Source organism: Fonsecaea nubica, assembly GCF_001646965.1.
Source record: "Fonsecaea nubica strain CBS 269.64 chromosome Unknown Scaff180, whole genome shotgun sequence".
NCBI classification, from domain to species: Eukaryota; Fungi; Ascomycota; class Eurotiomycetes; order Chaetothyriales; family Herpotrichiellaceae; genus Fonsecaea; species Fonsecaea nubica.
Genome location: NW_019173853.1, coordinates 1 through 20,279, shown reverse-complemented (window position 1 = coordinate 20,279; position 20,279 = coordinate 1). Strand labels below are relative to the sequence as shown.

Genomic DNA, 20,279 nt, shown 5'->3' with positions numbered 1-20,279 from the left:
TGTGTGTAGATTTGTCGTGTTTTGTGGTTTTGTGTGTGTGTGTGTGTGTGTGTGTGTGTATGTGTGTGTGTGTGTGTGTGTGTGTGTGTGTATGTTTTATCTTCGTTGTCGTCGTCGTCGTATGTGACTAATATTCAACCAATCCGTCACGGTCTTAACCACTTATCATAGATATCTTTTGACCCGTGTAACAATCAATGGTGGGGATGGCGATGTTCGATATTTGTGCTGACAATATGTCGAATGGTTTGTACCAAGCGGGCCTAGGTAGGGTATAGGGTATTTAGCTGTTCTTTTGATACTAAACTCATCATTCATCCTCGCGTGAGCCTAGACCTTTGCGTGTCTCATGTGATACTTACTTGTGCTATTTACTTGGCCGATCTGTCGCCACGCGATCCTCAATGCCGATATTCCTCCTCCAGGAAAAATGGTCTCCACTGATATGGTATGACATGCGAGGATCCAAAGGGTGCATGGTCCTGCATATGTACTCGGTTAAGGAGTACGTGCATAGAGTTCGTTGGCCGCGGTGTTTGGTGTTTCCAGAGGCGACTGAACACCGGTTCTACTGGAGGTGCATGGTCGTGGGAACCCAATAATTGTTAACCGATCGCGACATGGCTTCGGTCAAGAATTATGCACTGTGGCGACGGGGATATATAACTCGGTAGGTAGGAGTCGACTAGCCTTGTGGAACCCCATGTACTGTGCATCCATCGGTCAATTGTGTAGACGACCTCGGGAGTATATCTTGACCTGATACGAGCGTGGCCCAGAAGTTGACCGACCATACAAGGACCCTTCGGCCAACCTTGATTGCGGCGATCGACTTTGGGGCATCTTTGCACTGGTGTGGCCGTACAGGAGCCACCAGTGAGACAAGTGCCCGCAATAAAGGGTGGATTTCCGGCGGTGGCTTGGTTGACTTGCTCGGCGAAGGTTTCCAGTTGGTTTTTGATATAGCCCGGCCAGTATTGGTCGGCCATTCAAGAGCAGGTCCAGACAAAAGGACATAGTAATGTGATTGTTTTGAATTTCCAGCCTATCTTGGTCGTATTCACTGACTCTCTGACTCGCTGAATCACCGACCTCGCTGAGTTGATAAAAGGAAATATAGAACAAATACCTCGTACATAATACAGACAAAAATCTGCTCTTCTGATCAATCGCTCAACTCCGTCCCGCCCAAAGTTGAACTTTTGTCTGGACCTGGAAATATCCACCGTCCGTCATCGGTCGGCCAAATTCCTTTCTCGTTTGTTCGTTCGCTCGTTCGCTTCGCTTCGCTGCTCGGCATCGGCCAAAGGGATAGCAGTGTATATCCAAGCATTCTTAGAGAAGATACCAAGAACTCAGTTGGGGCGGAGCAGGACTCGAGGACGAACAAGCAGGGAAAAAAAGGTATAATCACCTTTGAAATCTCCACGAGAAGGAGAAAAGGCGAGGACCAGAGAAAATTGGAATCATGGGGAGTGTAGGCATCACCGACGCGCAATTTCAAAGGTATCGGATAGGAGTCGACGTGGGCGGCACCAACACCGACGCTGTGCTCATCTCGCTGTCGCCGACGCAGATCATCGCGTCCCACAAAGCGCCCACGACGCCAGATGTGACGACAGGCATCACCGAGGCCGTCCGGGCCGTCATCCAGGCGAGCAATGTGGCCCTCGACACCATCAGCTGCGTCATCATTGGCACGACGCACTTTGTCAACGCCGTGGTGCAGCGGTCTTCGTCACTCCAACGCGTCGGCGTCGTCCGTCTCTGCGGCGGGCCAGAGCATGGCTTTGGCGTCGGCGTGCCCCCCTTTATCGATTTCCCCCCAGATCTGCGTCGATTGATCGCCACCCGGCCCTTTTTCTGCCACGGCGGCCACCAGATCTCGGGTGCGGAGATCTCGCCCATCGACCAGACCGAGCTGGAGAGAGTGGCTGGCGAACTAGCTGCGGACGGCGTCTTCAACGTGGTCGTCTCGGGCATCTACTCACCCCCCAACGCGGCACATGAGATCCGAGCCGGCCGGATCCTCCTGGAGAAGATGCACGGGCTCGTTGCAGCCGCAGGCGTGTCAGCACGACCCCGTGTGACGCTGTCCCACCAGATCTCGTCGCTGGGATTCCTGGCGCGGGAGAACGCAGCCATCCTCAACGCGTCCCTGCGACCGCTCGCCGAGAGGACCATCTGGGGCTTCCAAAAGGCCATGGTGGACATCTTCCACGGGTCGCCCTGTGCGCTGTACCTGACGCAGAACGACGGGAGCGTGCTGAACGCGCCCGACGCCATCGACCTGCCCATCCGCACGTTCAACTCGGGTCCCACCAACTCGATCCGGGGCGGCGAGTTTCTCTGGACCACGGCGGCGAGCTCAGACCTGCATGAATCCCAGGAATCAGCGGCACGTCAGGACGCCCTCGTGGTGATTGACATTGGCGGGACGACCTCGGACAGCGGCCTGCTCCTCCCCAACGGGCTGCCCCGGATGAGCTCACTCATGAGCCTCGTGGGCGGCGTGCGGACAAACTTTGCCTTGCCAGCCGTGGAGAGCGTCGGGCTTGGCGGCGGCAGCATCATCAGAGTCTCCCCGGACCATCTAACCGTCGGTCCAGACAGCGTCGCGCTGGAACTGCCGACGAAGGCGCGTCTGTTTGGCGGAGACGTGCTCACCGCGACCGACATCGTGGCAGCGTCCGAGCTCCACGCGCCGTCTGGGGACAATCCCCTTCAGGGTCTCGGGGATCCAGCTCGTCTGAGAGATGTCACGCCCGAGACGGTCGCGCGGGCGAAGCGAGAGATGCGCCGCATCGTCGAAGAGCTGGTCGACCGGACCAAAGTGCAAAAGGGGGACGTGGACGTCTTGATTGTCGGCGGGGGCGCCATCCTGATCGACACGGACGAGCCGCTCGCCGGGGTCCGCACCGTGCGCAAAGTCAAGGGCGGCGAAGTCGCCAACGCGGTTGGGGCGGCCATCTCGAGAGTCTCGGGCGTTGTGGACACGGTGGTTGACACGTCGCACCAGACGTTGAAGGAGGCTCAGGAGGTGGTGTCGCGGTTGGCGATAGACGCCGCAGTGGCTAACGGGGCCAGACGTGAGACCGTCGAGATCGCCGAGGTCACCATCCTCCCCATCCAGTACGTCGACGCAAAGGCACGGATACTGATCAGAGCAGTTGGCACGCTCGACACCGTCAAGCACGCTAAACAAGTAGCATCATCCACCAACATCGCCCCGCCGCCAGAACTGCCTCAACACTCCGCCAGCAAATCTCTAGATCATGCATCAACAGACCTAAGAGAAGAAGAAGAGCTCGGAGTGGTTGACCTCGAAAATTACCAACCCCGGGTCGAAAACCGCGAGTGGATCATCTCCATGACGGATCTCGAGTGGATTTCCAGTGGCTGCAAGATTCTCGGCTGCGGCGGCGGTGGCGACCCGTACCAGCAGTTCCTCAAGATCACGGCGGTGCTGCGATCGGCCCCGGGCAGCATCAGGGTCGTATCGCCCCTGGACCTCCCCGCGAGCGCCATGGTCGGCTGGACCGGGTGCATGGGTAGTCCCGAGGTGAGCATGGAGCGGATGGAGGCCGACGAGTGTAACAAGGCGCAGGACGAGTTGACGCGGGTGCTGGGCCTGCCGCCCATGAACGGGTTCATGGCCGTGGAGATCGGCGGCGGCAACGGCCTGGTCAACCTCGAGGTGGCCGCCGCGCACGGTGTGCCCTGCGTCGACGCCGACCTCATGGGCCGCGCGTACCCGACCTACTGGCAGACGACCATCAATGTCTACGGCTCCCCCAAGGGCGAGGCACTCGTGCCTGCTACCATCGCCAGCGGGGACGGGTCGTTCATGACCATGACGGCCAGCCGGACAGACCGGCTGGTGGACAGTGCATTGCGCGCCGCCGTGGTCGAGATGGGGTGCCGAGCTGGAAAGGCCTGTCCGCCCAAGACAGCCAAGGTCGTTCAAGAGCAGGCCATTCTCCACAGCGTGTCGTTGGCGTGGTGGATCGGGCGGGCCGTGGCGCTGGAGAAGAACGTTGCAGACCGTGCAACGCGCATCATCGAAGCCGTGGGTGGTGCTGCCAGTGCCCGGATCCTGGCCCAGGGCAAGATCACCAGCGTCGAGCGCGTGCTAAAGACGGGCCACTCGTACGGCGTGGTAGAGATTGACGGCGTGCTGAGCAGCTCCGGGGCTAAAGCCAGCGTCAGAATCCCGTTCAAGAACGAAAACGCCTTTGTCGAAGCGACCACCGGCGATGGCCAGACCACCATCTTGGCCGCAGTCCCGGACCTCATCGCCGTGCTTGATCTGGAGACGGGCGCCGGCCTGGGTGTACCCGACTACAAGTACGGCCTAAAGGTGACTGTCATCGCCATCGCCGCGTCCCCTCGATGGACCGACACCCCGCGAGGTCTGGAACTGGGCGGACCTGGGTCGATGGGGTTTGATCAGATCAAGTATGTGCCAATTGGCAAGTACACCAAGCCCCGCAGTGTGATTGATGCGTTCTCAGAGAGATAAGATACCAAATGTTGTATTTTTTAAAGAGTGGGTGTGGTTATTAGATGGAGCCTCATCCCTAGAAAGATATCAGTAGAGACTAAAAAATTCGACTTTGCTAGTTTTCTGTGACGCCAATTGTCTCGTTGTTCGGAAACTCACAACCGAAGTAAGCAGGTAGGAAGGCAAGACAGTGAACAGGTGAACAGATAAAAACGCAGCGGAGATATGTACAGGGCCACCAAGTGCACTCTTCCTGTATGATGAATTCCAGGAACGAGGTTGAGATCCGAAAAGGGGTTGGAGCAATTTTCCCAAAACGGCGACTCGTGGACCAATCAAATTTTAATTATTCCCGAAGCAGCGAAACTCAGGCAAAGGTCGCCATCAGCTCCACAAGGACAAAGACAAAAACCGGAATCGCAGATGCTCGTTGTATCATTTCCAACAGCCATACGTGACCCAATGTGAGCCACGGGCATCGTATCATCGCACTTCTCACATATCAACCTCGCACGTCTTGCTCTCCTCGGGACAAATGTACCGTTAACTAGACAGCTACATGATGCTCTCTGCCACCCGTCATCTCCCACACAGCTTGGTTCGTAGCCTCCCAACTTCGATTCTCGTTGCTCGTTACCTCTTTCCCTTCTTCTTCGTGGCGACAACCTTGAACTGCGCATTGCTCTCCTCCTTGGCAGCACTGGCATTCGCCGGCCCTTTCTTCGCAACCTCGCTCCACCCGCCACCCGCGGCGCCCGCGCTCTTGGTATCTGCACTTCCACCGATACCCATCATCGGTTGAACACCAGTGGCAGGCTCCACGACTCCCTTGTCGGCGAGTTTTCGGCGGCGGACAAACTCCTCTGCAAAGCGACGGCCATCAAGGGTCTGCGAGCTCGCATAGACACTATCTGATATGATTTCGACGTCGGGGGGGAGTTGCAGCAGATCTTGCACAAAATTATCCACTGCCACCATGTTAGTATTAGACCCAACAGCCACCAAACTACCAATACTTACAGTTGATCCCGCTGTTCAACCCCTTCCCGAGTGACCCTTTGATCCACTTGGTGAATTCTTCATTGGCTTTGCTCTGGTTAGTTGAGGTGGTGCTTCGAGGCGTGGAGAGAGCAGGCCGCGTTTTGGGTGCGCTGCTCGCTGACACTGTTCGCGATACCGGCTGAGGCGTTGCAACGACGGCAGGCGGGGCCTTGGCCTTACCGCCCGAGCCTACAGTCGTCCACGCGCCGCCTGGGCCTCCCGGGTTTGCTGGAGCGGCTTTCCCTGCAAGTTCTGCGTATCTCTTGCCACCCGAAGCAGCGGTTGGGTTGCCAGTAGTTTGTACGCTTGCCGTAGCGGCTGCAGCCGCAGCAGCAGCACGCTGTTTGCGAGACTCTTCCTCTTTCTGAATCTGGGCCAGCGTTTTCTTTGGAGCCGTATTCGCTGTTGTACCTGTTTTGACAGGGTTTTGTTTCGCCCAGACAGAGGTGGTTTGAGCACCGGGTGTGGCAGGTGACACGGAGCTGCCCCAGGTGGAAGTGGACGGAAGGCCGGGTGCAGGGGCGGGGGCCTGAGCCTGGGCCAGCCTTTCCTGCTCCGCCTGTGCACGTCGAGCAGCGGCAGCAAGTTCTTCCTGCTCGGCTGCCCGTTTGGCTTCCGCTTCTTGGATTTCCTTCAAAGATGGACCCTTGGCGTGTTCAGCGGTGCGCTCAGCCCATGGTGCGACCGAGACGATGGGCGTCTCGATGGGTGTTTGAGTGGCCGATCTGGACTCCGCGGCAAGGGCGTCAGCCACGTGTTGCCTGTTCCGCTGGGCGGCGGGAGCAGGCAAAGGGGAAATCGAGACAGGGGGAGGCTCGACCGGAGTGTCTTTTTTGGCCCAAGCACTTTCTTCCGCGGCCGCTTGTTGGCTGGCTGCTGCAATCTGCACTTGCTGAGCCAAAGAAAGTTGCTCGGGTTCGGGCTTCGCCGTAACACCAGCGTGCCCAATTGGGGCTGGGACCTTTGGTGCTGCTGACGTGACAGCTTGTTCACTAGGTTGGCGGGGAGCACCAATGGGTTGAGGTCGAGGCTCTTCAGGGCCGAGACGACCAGCTGGTATGTCGATTTGCCCACGTAGTCTGTGGAACTCGTCCAGCCGCTCGTTGCGGCCCTGAGGGCCTAAAAAAGCGTCCTGATGACCGCGCATATCAGTTTGTTGCTGTTGTTGCTGCAACCGAGCCCTATCTTGAAGCATCGTGTTGACTTGTTGGGAGGGAACGACCTCGGGTGGCGGAGGGCCTAAAGGGGCGCCGGTGAAGGGGAGATTATTTGTGCGTTGATTGAAGCTCAGACGATCCATCATATTATGAATATCATCTTCACGGCCAAAGGCTGGTGCCGCAGACGGTCCAGCGTGATGGGCGAATGGTAGACCTTGCTGGGGAGGTTGCATCAACGGCTGTATTGGTGACGGCTGATAACCAGTCGGCGAGGTGATGCTCCCGAAGCTGGGTTGGCTTTGTAGGGAGTGGGCGCTGGAGTGATGGTGCAACGAATGCATCCCATTTTGCATTTGCATCTTCATAGCCATCTGCTGTTGCGCCAGATGTTCCTTCTGTCTTGCCATCAGGTATTGCTCCTCCTGCTTACGTCTTTCCAGAGCATTTTGTTGCTCCGCGGTCAAGGTCGTACCGAAGCTTGGGAAGCTATTAGCAAAGGGTGGCTGGGCAGTACCGCTAGCAGCCGCACCCATGGAAGGGTTCGCCCAGTTGTTACCAGGGCCAGCGGTTGGAGGGCCGTGAGGAACACCGATCTGAGGCACCAAGAATGGCTCACGAGAGTTTCCTATGCGTCTCACCAATTGGGCCAGTGGCTCAAACTCGGCATCCTCAAGCTTCTTCACCTGTAGCTCGGCTGTAAAGAAGCCGGCCTTGAACCAATCGTGCATCTCCAGACCAGACCATGGTCCTTGGGTGTTTCCTTGAGGGTCACGATAGATCCAGCGCATCCGGTCGGGCATAACCATTTGTCGCTGTTGCGTAGCTGGCAGCTGGTTCGAAGAGTTACTCCCGCTCGACTGGCTGAGCCCATGGCCGGATTGATAGTTCTCCGATCCGCCCGTTCTCGGTGCCGCCTGTGAAGCGGAAGCTGAACCTGATATCGGGACTGAACCCGTTGGAGGCCCTGCGCTTGGAGGTCCAAATTGCGCGGGCAGATTGGGATTCAGCGGTTCTTCCACGCTCCTCATAGAAGGGGACTCTTCGAAGAGGCTTGGTGGACGACCAAACTCATCTTGTCTGCGGTTTGTGCCATCGAAAGGATCGCGCACTGGATGTTGCTGAGCACTGTCTGGCCGAGAGTCGAACGATGCTGTCTCGTTCCTGCTGTCCCCTCGAATTTGTTCTTGCATCGCCGCTGGCAACATGGCTCCGAGTCGAGCAGCCCTTCCACCAGAGCCAAATCCACCGAAACCGCCGCCGAGGCCACCAGGGGACTGTAACTCGGACAGAGGACTGAATATAGGATCGCCAAATGCAGCCGAGATACCTCGATCCAATGCAGGTTTGCTTGATCCGATACCAGCGCCGGACCAAGTAGGATTACCTCCGAGACCACCGAAGCCCGCCAGACCACCAAATCCAGCTGCACCGCGGAGACCGCTTGCTGAATTACTTCGATCGTCGGAACTAGGATACATGCCTCGACGCGCAGCACCGCCAAAAGGCGGGAGGCCCGATGCCTGGGAAGCGGAGTCATTTGTGTCACGCTCATCATCCTCGACACGACCATGAGGACTCTGATATGGATTGGTGTTTGTTGGGCTCATGGGTTCGTGGAGATTGTATCGTCCGTGCGGTGTTTGCTGGTACCCTTCATCGTGGCCAAAGTCCCGGGTACCAATCGCAGCATGAGGAGCGAATGCAGACATGCCCATTTGTTCAATCCCTGCGCCGGCTGAGATGGCCTCCTGGGCGCCACCCAAAGCCGCGCTGCCTGCTCGCACGGCTGCGTCCTCATACGGGTTGGTCTCACTACGACCGGGACGAGTCTTGAGCTCGTCACGCAACCTCGCCTGGCTGGCATCTGCGTCCTCTTCCGGCAGCTTTTCAAGTGACCCAAAAAGGCCTTTGTCTTTACCAGGTTGTGAGACATCCTCCGCACTCGACTTGGACAAAAGATCCTTGAACCGGCTGGCGCTGCGTGCGCTCCCAAAGCCAGGTCGCTTGTCGGCAGGGTCGGTTGGCGTGCTTGCAGCTCCTATCGCAAAGCTGCCAAAAGTACCCATAGATCCGAAACCAGACGGCTGAGCACCCGCTGACCAGGGCGATGCAGACGGGGGGTTCAAGCCGGCACTTAATGGACCAGTGCCTGCGCGACGCAACCCCGGAAATGACGGCTGCGACTCTGGGGTTTCGTCTGGCTCTGGATCTTCTTTGGCAGAGGGTGTGGCTTCTTCCTCCTTGTAGTCTGTTCGACGCCGCAGCAGAGCAGGAGGAGGGGTCGCGGTGTTTGATTCGGTTCGGAAAAAGGACTTCGTTTCTACAGGTGACATGGGCCCGTTACTCATGAAGGAATCACTTGTCTCTCGACGACGCGTTCCTGGCCTCGAATTCCCGGTCGTAGTGTTGTAACTTGATAGAGAAGCCTTGCGTCCACCGATCACTCCCACCCCAGTGCTCTCTTTGGAGGTATTTTGCTGCGGTTTGATTGGCGAGTTGACCGAACCGGAAAAGAGCTGCCATTCACAATCAGCCACGCCTAACATATCGCGCAAAGGTTAGGTCTTCCTCACCACTTTCTCCTCTTCCGTCATAACCCTCAGGCCAAACGGCTCGGGATTTATGTTATAGCTCCAACAGACCTCTGGGCCGGGGACCTGGTCTTTTCCGTCACCACCGATGCCGTGAACACCCACCCCGTTTTGACTATCCAAGGGATTCCACGTTCCCAAAAATATATCCTCGAGGTTCCGATCTAGAGCCGAGGACTCTTTGAGATTTTGGAATATGTTCAGAAGTTGGTCCTTGGAGTAGCGGGTATCGCCCAGAGGGGGGTTTCGAGGCATGCTAGGGTTGGTGGAATTGAGGTGAGGAGGGATGTACACGCCGCCGTTATTGGCAGTAGGCAAGGCTACGCCTGCGCTTTCTCGAGCTTGTGATTGTGTCTGTGACTGCGAAGCCGCTTGAGAGACTCTGCGAAAGGTTTGCGGGGCGCCGTTCACACGGCTTCTGGACCTGCAACGAGATCAGAAAGGTCAATGAAAATCGCCAATTCCAACGTGAAATCAGACGGAGCGAGATGGATTCCGAGAGATAGAATGATTTGAGCATTGGTGGTGCGATAACTGAAGATAGATTTGTGGTGCGCAATGTTCAAAAATTCTCGAGTCGGTTGGCCTACCAGTCACTTGATCCCGTGTTGTCCCTTCTATTTCCAGAACTGTCACCATTCGTGCTAGCAGCAGCGGCAGAGGCAAAGGTAGACCCGAAGGGAGAAGGCATCTTGTGAGGATCTAGAGGAAATGGAAGTCGTAACGTGGACAGGGTCCGTCGAAAGTAGCTTTTTGGGGCGAGTCGAGAGTAAAATGCGGTATATGGGCGCGTGAGTTCGGAGGCGAACAGGCCAATATGCAGGGGTGCGGATCAAGTCGAACGACGGACGATAAATATCGCGGGATATGGGTGTTGATTCTACAGAATGAGATATCGGGCGGGCTTGTAGATGTCGATTGTTATGGGTGCCAGAAAATCAACGCAGGACAAGTTCGTGGGAACCGAGAAAGAGACAAGAGAGGAGAGTGCTCCGGAAGGGCCCCAAAGCACTGGGCGTGTAGCCAGTAACAGAGGTCCAGCTAATAGCCCCGGCTCACTAGGCTAAGGTGGCCCCCGATGACATGCCAAAGTACCCTACAAATACTAGTAACATGCTTGTTGAGGGGGTTCTCGCCTATAGGACGTGGCCCAGTGTCCCCCCTAGCTAGGCACCACATGGCTTGCCAGGAAAGGACAAGGGCGAGGCACAAGGAACCCCGAATTCTCCTGAGATCGATGAAGAGACCCATCCCACGCTGAATGTCGAAATTTCGGTTTGCCAATCACTACCTGTTCGTACGTATCGAAGCCCCACGCTTACTTTTTCCTTTCGCAGACCGCCGCACAAATGACAAGGGGGAGAGAAAAAGGGAGGGCAAAATATTCATATTGCAGCAGAAGATCGTCGAGGCCAGACTATACCAACTACTATGTACAGATCTCTCCAGAAATCCTCCAAACTCCATCTTCCCCAGCCAATGTGTAGGTGCATGAATCCCGTCTTCAGAACCGAAGCCTACCCGTGTGCCGGAGAGCAACACCCGCGCCCACCGCTGCTAAGCTCAGCGCCGTCAGAGCCATGGTTTGGTAGCTGATCTGCGACTCTTCTACAACTCGCCCAATATGCGTGGGCTTTTGCTTGGCCACTTTATCTGCAACAGTCCCTGAGAGTTCATAGTCGGACCAGTCGACATTGCTCAAAAGCTATCGGCAAGTCAGCATTAGAAAAGTTAGGCATGGGCGGTCGGGATCGCATCTCACCTTCTGATAGTCCACGACGGTGCGACTCCAGTTGTTGGTGATCTTGCCGCTATCCTTGACCTTGTACCAGCTGTTGCAGTTGGGATCTGCGAAGCTGCTCCTTTCCAGTTCCGACTGGATTTCATCGTTGTACTTTTTGACTTTGGCCGGGTTAGGCTGGATCACCAGGCTGCCACCATTCTTTCGGGCATCAATGACCTGCTTGATCAGGGCGTTGATGTATTTGCTCTGCGTCTCGATCATGAGGATGATGCTGTTGTGTCCCAGATTCGTGTTGGGCCCATACAGCATCCCGAAATTGGGCAGACTCTCGACAGTCACACCATACAGAGCTTGCCCACCCTCCTTCCAGATCTCGCTCAACGTTCGCCCGGCGCTGCCTGTGATGTTGATGGGATGCATGAACTCGACTGTGCGGAAACCAGTGGCGAGAATAATGAGATCGTAATCCTCCTCTTCCCCGTCAGTGACAATGCCGTTGGCCGTGATCTTGTCGATTTTGCCGGTTTCCAATCGAACATTGTCACGGAGGAATACGGGGAAGTAGTCGTCGCTGATGATGACGCGTTTGCAACCAATCGAATAGTTTGGCTGCAGCTTCTCCCACAAGTCGGGTCGATTTGGAAGTTGAGCATGGAGATGATCTTTGCTCTGCGCCTCAAGAAATTGTGCGGTGCTGGATGCGTTATCAAACACGGCGGCATAGAATGCTTCCCGGAAATCCATCATGTCGGCTCGCTTTCGCCACCGGACAAAGGGAAGATACTTGTACACACTTCTCTTCCAGGCTGGAATAGTAGAGTCGAGACGAGGAATGACCCAGTTGGGAGTCCTTTGGTGGATGGTAAGATGAGAAACCTCTTTGGCAATCTCTGGAATGATCTGCGCGGCTGTGGCACCGTTTCCAATAATGGCAACTTTCTTGCCTCGTAGATCGTAGCTCCAGTCCCAGCGGGCGCTGTGCATGAGTTTGCCCTGAAAGTCGTCAAGGCCTGGTATTTCTGGCATTCTAGGCACATTGAGCTGGCCCACGGCAGAGACTAGAAAGTCAGAGGTAATGGTATATGTGCTCCCAAACTCGGCGTCTTTGGCGCCCTGCACAGACACTGTTGTCTTCCACTTTTTCTCTGCGTCATCCCACTTGGCTGAGTCCACGGCGGTGTTGAAGCGTACATAACGGTATAACTCGTACTTTTGGGCGACCCCCATGAGATACTGCAAGATTTCCTCCTGGCCAGGGTACTCTCTGGTCCAGTCGGGGTTCTGCTCGAACGAGTAGCTGTATAAATGTGACCAGACTGCGCACATTGTTAGAATCTCGCTGCTCCACGACGGGGGTTGTTCTTACCATCACAACAGCATCCTGGGTACTTGTTGTCTCGCCATGTGCCACCAAGCCCGCCACTCTTTTCGAGGATAACGAAGTTTCTGCAGTTGTTTCTTTTGATCAGGTCAATGGCGGTGCACATGCCGGAAATCCCCGCGCCGATGATGACCACAGCTGCCTCAGTGTGGTCCTTATTGCCCACGGGGACTTGCGGCCATGGCATGTCACCTCCCATCTTGCTGACTTTGATGGTCTCTCGAGAAGAAAATCACTTGAAGTCGAGCTGGTTTCTGAAAGGGCACTTCAAGGCGAACAAAGTGGAAAGAGGAAACTTGTATCGAAGGAGGCAAGACAGCAATTTAAGAGAAGCGATGGGAGCAGCCAAAAAAACCTTCCGAGTCGATAAATACCTGATCTAGTGCCTGCGACACGGACGCCGTGGGTTGTTCCGAGGCAATCAATGCGCGCCTGACTGGGGTTGAGCCTTGACTCGAAAATGCGGGGAAGGTTCGCCTGCGGCCGCGAATCCAATCCAGCCTTCTGCAGTGGCCAAAGCCCAGATCCCACACACGAAGGGGCGTTATCTGCTAACTGGATGGGTCCCTGACTCGGTAATCCTGACACATCTTGATATCGAACAAGGTTGGGCCCAACATGTGTCAACAAGACATGACACGGTCTCGAAAGACACCGTTTGCTGCCGTCGTCCCTGGGGACCGAGACGGGCACTTGGAGTATTTCCGACTCGGTCAATACCTCCTAATTGAGGGCGACGAGGCATCGGCATCTTCTCGCCACTCTGCTGGCTCATAAGTCCGGTGTAGTTGTAAGCCGCAGGTGGTATGAGGGACCCAGCTTTTTATCATGTGTTCGTGACCAAGCTTCAGTAATCCGAGCCCACGTCCGCTATTCGTCGTCTCAGCTTGGCCGAAACACATGCCGCCGCTCTCAGGATGACTTGATGAGCGTTGCATCGAGGAGAATCGAACTGGCGGGAGATGTCGCCACAACAATATGGTTATCTCAAGAAGTAGATGACCAAGAAGCAGAAGGAGAAAAACACCACAACACCTCCCCAAAAGATCCATTTGTCTTGCATGGCTCTTCGCTCAACCATCCGGATAGTGTCACCGCTCACTCCAAGTGTATTGGCAACACTATAGAGCTTCCGCTGTGTACCTTTGAGAATGTCACGTTGATGTCCCAAATCACCCAGAACAGCTCGGCCTCGATCTAAAAACTCGTCGAGCTGCGCATTGGCAGTATCAAAGAAGCTCTGTTCTCGCAGTGCGTGTTCCTCCCGAGTATACTCGCTGGAACCCGCGCCGAAGGACAATCCGTCTTGTGTGTTGCGGTGGGCAGGAGCAAATGCGCTCTGACTTGAGACATGGGCATATGGGTTCTCAGGGGTTGCGGCGTGGTGCGGCCGTCGACCGAGTAGTTCATTCCTATTGTTTACAGCAACAGTTGCCTCACGTTCCCTTTTCAGTTGGTCGAATTGTGTGCGATAGGACGCCAGATCTGCGCGAAAGTTCTTGAGTCTCTCTAAGGCCTTCTCTTTCTTCTCTTCATTCAGCTCATTTCGCGAGAGATTTTGGTAGTCCTCTAGGGTTCGTGAAAGACTGGTAAGGGTCGTGGATATCTGTCCCTGTAGAGCGGGAGACGCGGTGGCCGGTGCCTGTGCGAAAGTTTCTAGGTCTTTTCTGACAGCCGTGGACTGTTTCAGTGCTTGGTTGAATAGCACATTCTAGAGCATGTGAGCGAGATGTCTTGAGCCGCACACCTGACAGAGGACCGACTTACCATCTTGCAAACGCTTCGGAACTAGATATGATGGAGGAAATACAGGGACTTTACAAGAGATGCTAGAAATTCCGTCTCGACTTTGGGCTCCAATAATTCATGTTGTTGATGGGGGGCACCAAAAGTACAGTTTGTCCTCCCAGCGCGCTTTGCTGCTGCGCTGGAACCCCAAAAGGGCATCAAATACGAAATTCTGCCGAATCACATATGATTCGCTCTACTTCGACGACACAAACTGGTAACCATGACAAAACTGTTCCTACAGGGGGAAAACACATCGTTGATCACTATGTTGGCACACGTAGTTAGAAGTGCTAGACATGGGCCACCTATCTATACAGGTGGACAATTCACCTACAATTTCCCAGGCCTATGGTCACCAAGGTCTTGTTGAGAAATTCCATATTGTGTACACTCACAAGCAAACCATACAGCTCAAGCGATTTCTGTGACGCCGCAACTGCCTCGACGTGTTGCAGTGTCACCTGAAAGTAAATCAGCCTCTGGTGGGTGAGGAAGTCGTTGCCGTCAACCATTGCAGTAACCGCACATTTTTCTTTGGCTGAACCTATTTTCTCCCCTCATCCATCTATACTGATTACGAGGATATCCCGCTGTTATCAATTTTATCTTGTGAAGATCCAAAGAATTGTCTTCGTCCACCCAGCCAGTCTCACTCCTGTGCTCGCAGCCAGCGTTTCGCCAAAACAACAACGGATATTGTTGTTCGCAAGCCACAGTGCCCATCCAAAGTACCACCTTCACATTCGAATCCTATGTCGCAGCAATGAACGGCGCATCCGACAAAGAACAGCCCTTCTCCAGTGAGCCTCGCTCAGGCTGGGACATAATCCAACAGCAGCCTGCGTTCCTGTACACCATGATCTTCTGCAACCCAGTGTTGGTCCTGCACTTTATCAACGGATTCCTCAGTTTGCTGTATCCGGCCGCCAACCATGACTCGATCTTCGATACCTCAGTCCAACCTCATCTAGATGTCCATGCTCATGATAGCCATTGTCGCCTCTTCACCCTGTTCATGGTTGCATTGCAATCAGCGGTCTATTCGTCGCAAGCAGTCAGAATCAGAATGCCATGCCCTTCGCAGGCTGACTTACGGACGAGAGATATGTCAACCGATAAGACCACCAGGGGAAGTGGAGCAGGAGATTCCTTGCAGTGTCGAGTTGGTCACTGAAACGTCATCGATCAAGCCAAAAACAAAGCTGTGCAAGGAAGTAATTGCAGTGAGGAGATCATAAAGGGGATATCATATTTGCGAGACCAAAGAAATATGGCACCGAAAGGCTTGCACGCCAGAAGCCCGCCCCCACCGTCAATCGAGTAGAGAAGTCGCGCCAAAATCTAGACAATTCCTTCCACCACCGCCGCCATGGGAGAGTCGTTCAAACTGAGCCAATTGCGGCCTATTTCGGAGGGTACTTGTTCTCAAGGAGCCACCTAGAAGGCGTGTCAGTTTACCAATAACAAAGATGAGAGAAGGCGTAAATCTTACTTGCTGCCAAAATAATCGGCGACAGCGAAAGCGCCTACTCCAGCGGCCACAGATCCAGCAAGCTGCCAGTCCAATTTGCCTTCCGTATGCTTCTGGTATGCTCCATAGCCAATAGCAAGAGTGGCAATGCCCCAGATGATGGCATTACCAACGACAACAGGATTGTCCCTATTTTCGCTCAACTTTTGTCCGTCCTTCTTCATCTCGTCCTTGAATTGCTTGCCCTTGCCAGCAGCCTTCTTCTTGGCACTAGCAGCATTGTCTGAGAATTCCTGCCTTGCTGCGCGAGCCTTGTCCTCCAGTTCGTGCTCGATCCGTTCAGCCTGCGTCTCAGTCTTGATGGCTTGTTCTTGGAAATCTGATTTGACTGAGCTGACGTGCGGCGAGTCGACGTCGATCAAGCTTGCAACTTCCGACTCGGACTGGGAGAGGGAGGGAACAGGTGGAGCACGCCTAGTTGATACCACATTAGCGGATTGAAAATATGCTGGCAGACATGACCAGGAACATACGCCTACGGAAGGGTTAGCTAGAAGTTCTGGTGTGGTTGGGAATGGGAGCTTGACTGACCTCTTCTGGGGATTGTTTAGGCCCTTTGGCAGCAACATCGGCGTAACTCATCTTGCCAATCGCGTGGATGACAGTGCAGCTCTCAAGGAAGGACAGACGATGAGCTTCGAAGGGGTGGCGGACGCAAGAGAAGGATTTTCGCACACAGGTGACAAGAGGTCAGTGATGAGAACGGAGCAAAGGAGCCAAAGCTTTTCTCTCACTGCTGCTTCCCGGTTTCAACCTGGCGAGCTGGGAGTGTGGAGGGTGGCACTTGGGTGGAATGGGTATGACGAAAGAGGTTGCGGATCAGACGATGATTGGCTCACGCGCGCAGTTGCAGCATGTGATTTCGAAATGGCATGGGAAATCAGGACACTGTGGCTGGTGTGACCTGTTTAGGTCAGCGTTCTACGGCCAGTGGCTGGTAAGGAGTGGCTGTCTCTATGGCTTGGCACCGGTCAACTCCCGCTCCACTCCAGGCCCTTGTAATCAACTCCTGGTATCCTGACCTCAACCATCCCTGTCACCATGATCGCTATCCAATCCTCACCCAATCCCGTCCCTGCAATGAGACTGCTACGCACTATGCCTTTCCACCTTCCTCTTCTGGCAGAAGGGGCTTTGATAGATAATGCGGTGGGCGACATGAGTGTTGTCGATAATATCCTTGCCAACTACAGCCATTTAATCTTTACATCGCCTGCTTGACGTCTCCGCCTATTCTATGGTCATGACAGCTACGACTCACTGGAGAATCGACCGTCCTCATTGGAGATAGTAATAGCTGACACCATAGAAACATCGCGCGTCGAACAATGTCGAGCTACGAGAAGAAGTTTGAGTACAGAGGTCCGGCGGACGAGATCATCGAGCCGGCAGGACTGTCCACTGCTCGGTCGCGAGATCTCGTCGATGGTGCCCCCGCTGGTTACCATGGTATGTTTCACACTGGCCTGGGGAGGAGAAGTGTGTGCGCCTTGCTGACGGCGCTAGATCGAGACGTCTTTGGTAACGAGGAAGGTGCTGATATCAAATACAAAACATTATCATGGCCTCTCGTCGCCGTTCTCATGATTGCTGAGATAGTCAGTAATGGCATGCTCTCCTTGCCAGCAGCGACAGCGGTGGTTGGCATCGTGCCGGGTGTCGTCCTGATCATCTTTCTTGGTAAGATAGCCCGAGGTCTCTGGGCATCGTGAAGCCTGAATCTCGCGTGTCTGACTGCAACCTCGTAACAGGGGTCTTTGCGCTCTACACCTCTCTGGTGCTGATAGACTTCAAAATCAACCACCCCGAGGTTCACAATATGGGTGATGCCGGGAGGATCCTTGGTGGGCCGTTGCTGCGCGAAATCCTCTCCGCTGGTACCGTCATCTTCGCCGTCTGCGCAACTGGGTCACAGCTACTTGCTGGACAGATTGCCTTGGGGGTATTATCGGACAACAAGCTCTGTCTGATGTGGTATACTGGTGTGTTTTGCTGCGTTCGTGATCTTGTTCTATTATCACTAACTGACAAGCCAGGAATCTTTGCAATTCCCACCCTTATACTCTCGTTTCCTCGAACACTGGACCAGCTCTCCTGGCTCTGTATTCCCTCATGCATCTGCATTTTGGTTGCCGGTGTCGTAGGCATGGGCGCGGCTGGGGGGAATCCCGCTCCCGATCGACACGTCGATGTCGCTCGTTCCGCCAGCTTCTACAATGCCTTTGTGTCTATCACGAATCCTGTGTTCGCGTACGCCGGGCATTTTATGTTTTTCATCCTGATCTCGGAGATGAAGCGGCCGGCCGATGCCAAAAAGGCAGCGTGGGTGTTGCAGGTTTTTGCCACTGCGTGAGTAAAGAGCAGTGCCATACGCGGGATGGATATGAGGCTGACTGTAAGCCGTCGATGGCGGGATGCTCTTCAGGTTCTACACCGTCTTCACCATCGTCATGTATGTGTATTTAGGGCCGTCAGTCCAGTCGCCGGCCTTTTCATCCCTCCCCACGAAATGGGCCAAAGCCACGTACGGTATCGCTCTCCCCAACTTCCTGATCGCAGGGTCTTTGTACTCTCACACCGCTGCCAAATTGTTCTTCATTCGCTTCTTCCGCAAATCTCGACATCATCTGCACAAGCACACCATCCTGGGCTGGACCACGTGGACCACGCTCATCATCCTTGCCAACGGCGCTGCGTTTGTGTTGGCAGTGGGAGTCCCTATCTTTGCGTACCTCGTGAGTATCGCGGCGAGTCTGTTCGCGAGCTGGTACACCTATGGGATTGCCGGTGCATTCTGGTTGTACGATGCCTATCACGGGCTTGATAAGGGGAGAGTCAAGGGCGTTTATGGGATGAGGGCCTGGACCGGGAGTCCAATCAAAGCAACCATCAACGCGGCGACGTTTGCCGCAGGCGCCTTCATCTGCGTTGCCGGTACGTATTTCCATGCTGTTCTCGTTGAGCAGAACTCCGGAGAACGAGACGGCTAACATTCGGGAATTATTTCCTCAGGAACGTACGTATCCATCAAACTCATCGTCGACGCCTACAACAGCGGCACGGTCGGGGAACCTTTTGCCTGCTAACAGCGACACTCTGCTCCAATCCATCCATCTACTTATGTCCATCTCTGCATATCTCAAGCCTGATTCTCGACCGAGCAAGCCCAGTTTTTTCCCGCCTTCTTTTCGTTAATCCTGAAATCGAGGGGTGGCCTTTGTCACGAGTTACAAACCTACAGTCTACAGTCTACAGTTTCCAGTATCCAGTATCCAGTCCAGAAAGATCCTCCATATACGTCATGTTATATAGAAAACATAGATGGAATATATTATTGGACTCAGCCACCCATCTGCCCATCTACTCACCTATCAACCTCGCAACCTATCCACCTATCGATTGAGTCTACGGCATCTATCCACGTTCTCAATGAGTTGATTAGTCACTTGATTAGTATATCGTACCAAATCGAGCAAAGAAAGCGAAGTGACCGTGGTGAAAGGATAAAATCCAGCCAAGTGAGCGAGCGGTCACCCGAGCAGGGACCGGAGCAGATATCGGTGAGAGACGATGGCTCTTGGGTAAACAACGACGACGACGACGATGACAACGGTAGTAATAACAAGAACAGAAGCAGCAGGGGGAGTGACAATAGATGACCTGGAAGATACCTAGGTATTTTGGAGAAGAGCACTGGAGGTGTGTTCCTCGTGCCCTACGAGTGGTGGGTATTCTGCTACGTAGGTATGCACTTGAACCAGACTTCCTGCATCATCATATCTTCTCTCTAGAACATAATTCATTCATCTTGTCTCAAAGCGACGGTGCCAATGGCTCTAGGACCCGTCGCTGATTTCTCATCCTCATTTCCCTGTCGGGACTCATGGTTTCAATCGTTTTTCTGCGTCGCGGCGCCTCTTCTGCCCCCGTGATGCTTCTCTAGGGATTCCCCGTCTTCGTCTTTGATAGACCATATTTCTCACATCTCAGCAAAAGTCTCAAGGCAAGGGCAATCCGGTCATCGTGACCTTTGGAATCTCCCCCGCGGTCAGCTCCCTCCGGTTACTGCCAGCATCGAGCTCCTTGACGACAGTCCCGTCGCGCGAGCCAAAGTTCTTGCCCTTGGCCTCGCCGACCACGTCCTCCGGCACGCCCTCGCTGACGCTGTCATGGTGCTTGGCCGTGCTGCCCTTCGGTCTCCACGTCGATACGGCAGGGATGTCGGCCTTGAAGCGCTCGACCTCGGTGCCGTACGCCTTGGGTGTGAGTTTCATCAGCGTGTGTAACGGTACTTCCATCCAAGGCGATTTCTCCTGGGGGATTTCCATGAAGTACGCAAATATGCATCGCACGATGGCCTGGTGACTGTATCCCCCAAAAGTTTGTCAGCATAACGAGATTCTCGGAGGGAAAAGGGGGGGGGGGGGGGGGAAACAAGGAGCATAAGAGCGCCTTTGCACAAACAGGAAGGCATTGCCAGTTTGATCGCAAAATCAGACCGGAAAATGCTCCAGATGAACGTACGTGATGATAATG

General features: G+C 54.6%; 6 protein-coding genes across 6 annotated transcripts; 2 read left to right on the top strand and 4 right to left on the bottom strand.

The window, feature by feature from the left end:
* Positions 1–1,468: 1,468 nt before the first annotated feature.
* On the top strand, positions 1,469–4,522 carry AYO20_11673 (hypothetical protein; the record flags this gene model as incomplete). Its single annotated transcript, XM_022649894.1, has 1 exon — positions 1,469–4,522. The coding sequence occupies one exon, from the start codon at positions 1,469–1,471 to the stop codon at positions 4,520–4,522; it is 3,054 nt and encodes a 1,017-aa protein (XP_022494136.1).
* Positions 4,523–5,137: 615 nt separating this feature from the next.
* Positions 5,138–9,987, bottom strand: AYO20_11672 (hypothetical protein; the record flags this gene model as incomplete). The annotated part of the gene is made up of 4 exons (XM_022649893.1): positions 5,138–5,472; positions 5,525–9,221; positions 9,279–9,720; positions 9,887–9,987. The coding sequence occupies 4 exons, from the start codon at positions 9,985–9,987 to the stop codon at positions 5,138–5,140; spliced, it is 4,575 nt and encodes a 1,524-aa protein (XP_022494135.1).
* An 813-nt stretch (positions 9,988–10,800) lies between these two features.
* AYO20_11671 (hypothetical protein) lies at positions 10,801–12,620 on the bottom strand (the record flags this gene model as incomplete). The annotated part of the gene is made up of 3 exons (XM_022649892.1): positions 10,801–11,001; positions 11,059–12,356; positions 12,407–12,620. 3 exons carry the CDS (start codon positions 12,618–12,620, stop codon positions 10,801–10,803), a joined length of 1,713 nt encoding a protein of 570 aa, XP_022494134.1.
* Positions 12,621–13,403: 783 nt separating this feature from the next.
* AYO20_11670 (hypothetical protein) lies at positions 13,404–14,724 on the bottom strand (the record flags this gene model as incomplete). The annotated part of the gene is made up of 3 exons (XM_022649891.1): positions 13,404–14,132; positions 14,189–14,209; positions 14,608–14,724. The coding sequence occupies 3 exons, from the start codon at positions 14,722–14,724 to the stop codon at positions 13,404–13,406; spliced, it is 867 nt and encodes a 288-aa protein (XP_022494133.1).
* Positions 14,725–15,615: 891 nt separating this feature from the next.
* Positions 15,616–16,325, bottom strand: AYO20_11669 (hypothetical protein; the record flags this gene model as incomplete). Its single annotated transcript, XM_022649890.1, has 4 exons — positions 15,616–15,649; positions 15,705–16,126; positions 16,201–16,218; positions 16,275–16,325. The coding sequence occupies 4 exons, from the start codon at positions 16,323–16,325 to the stop codon at positions 15,616–15,618; spliced, it is 525 nt and encodes a 174-aa protein (XP_022494132.1).
* A 746-nt stretch (positions 16,326–17,071) lies between these two features.
* AYO20_11668 (hypothetical protein) lies at positions 17,072–18,733 on the top strand (the record flags this gene model as incomplete). Its single annotated transcript, XM_022649889.1, has 5 exons — positions 17,072–17,192; positions 17,250–17,423; positions 17,495–17,725; positions 17,780–18,092; positions 18,169–18,733. 5 exons carry the CDS (start codon positions 17,072–17,074, stop codon positions 18,731–18,733), a joined length of 1,404 nt encoding a protein of 467 aa, XP_022494131.1.
* Between the last annotated feature and the right edge of the window lie 1,546 nt (positions 18,734–20,279).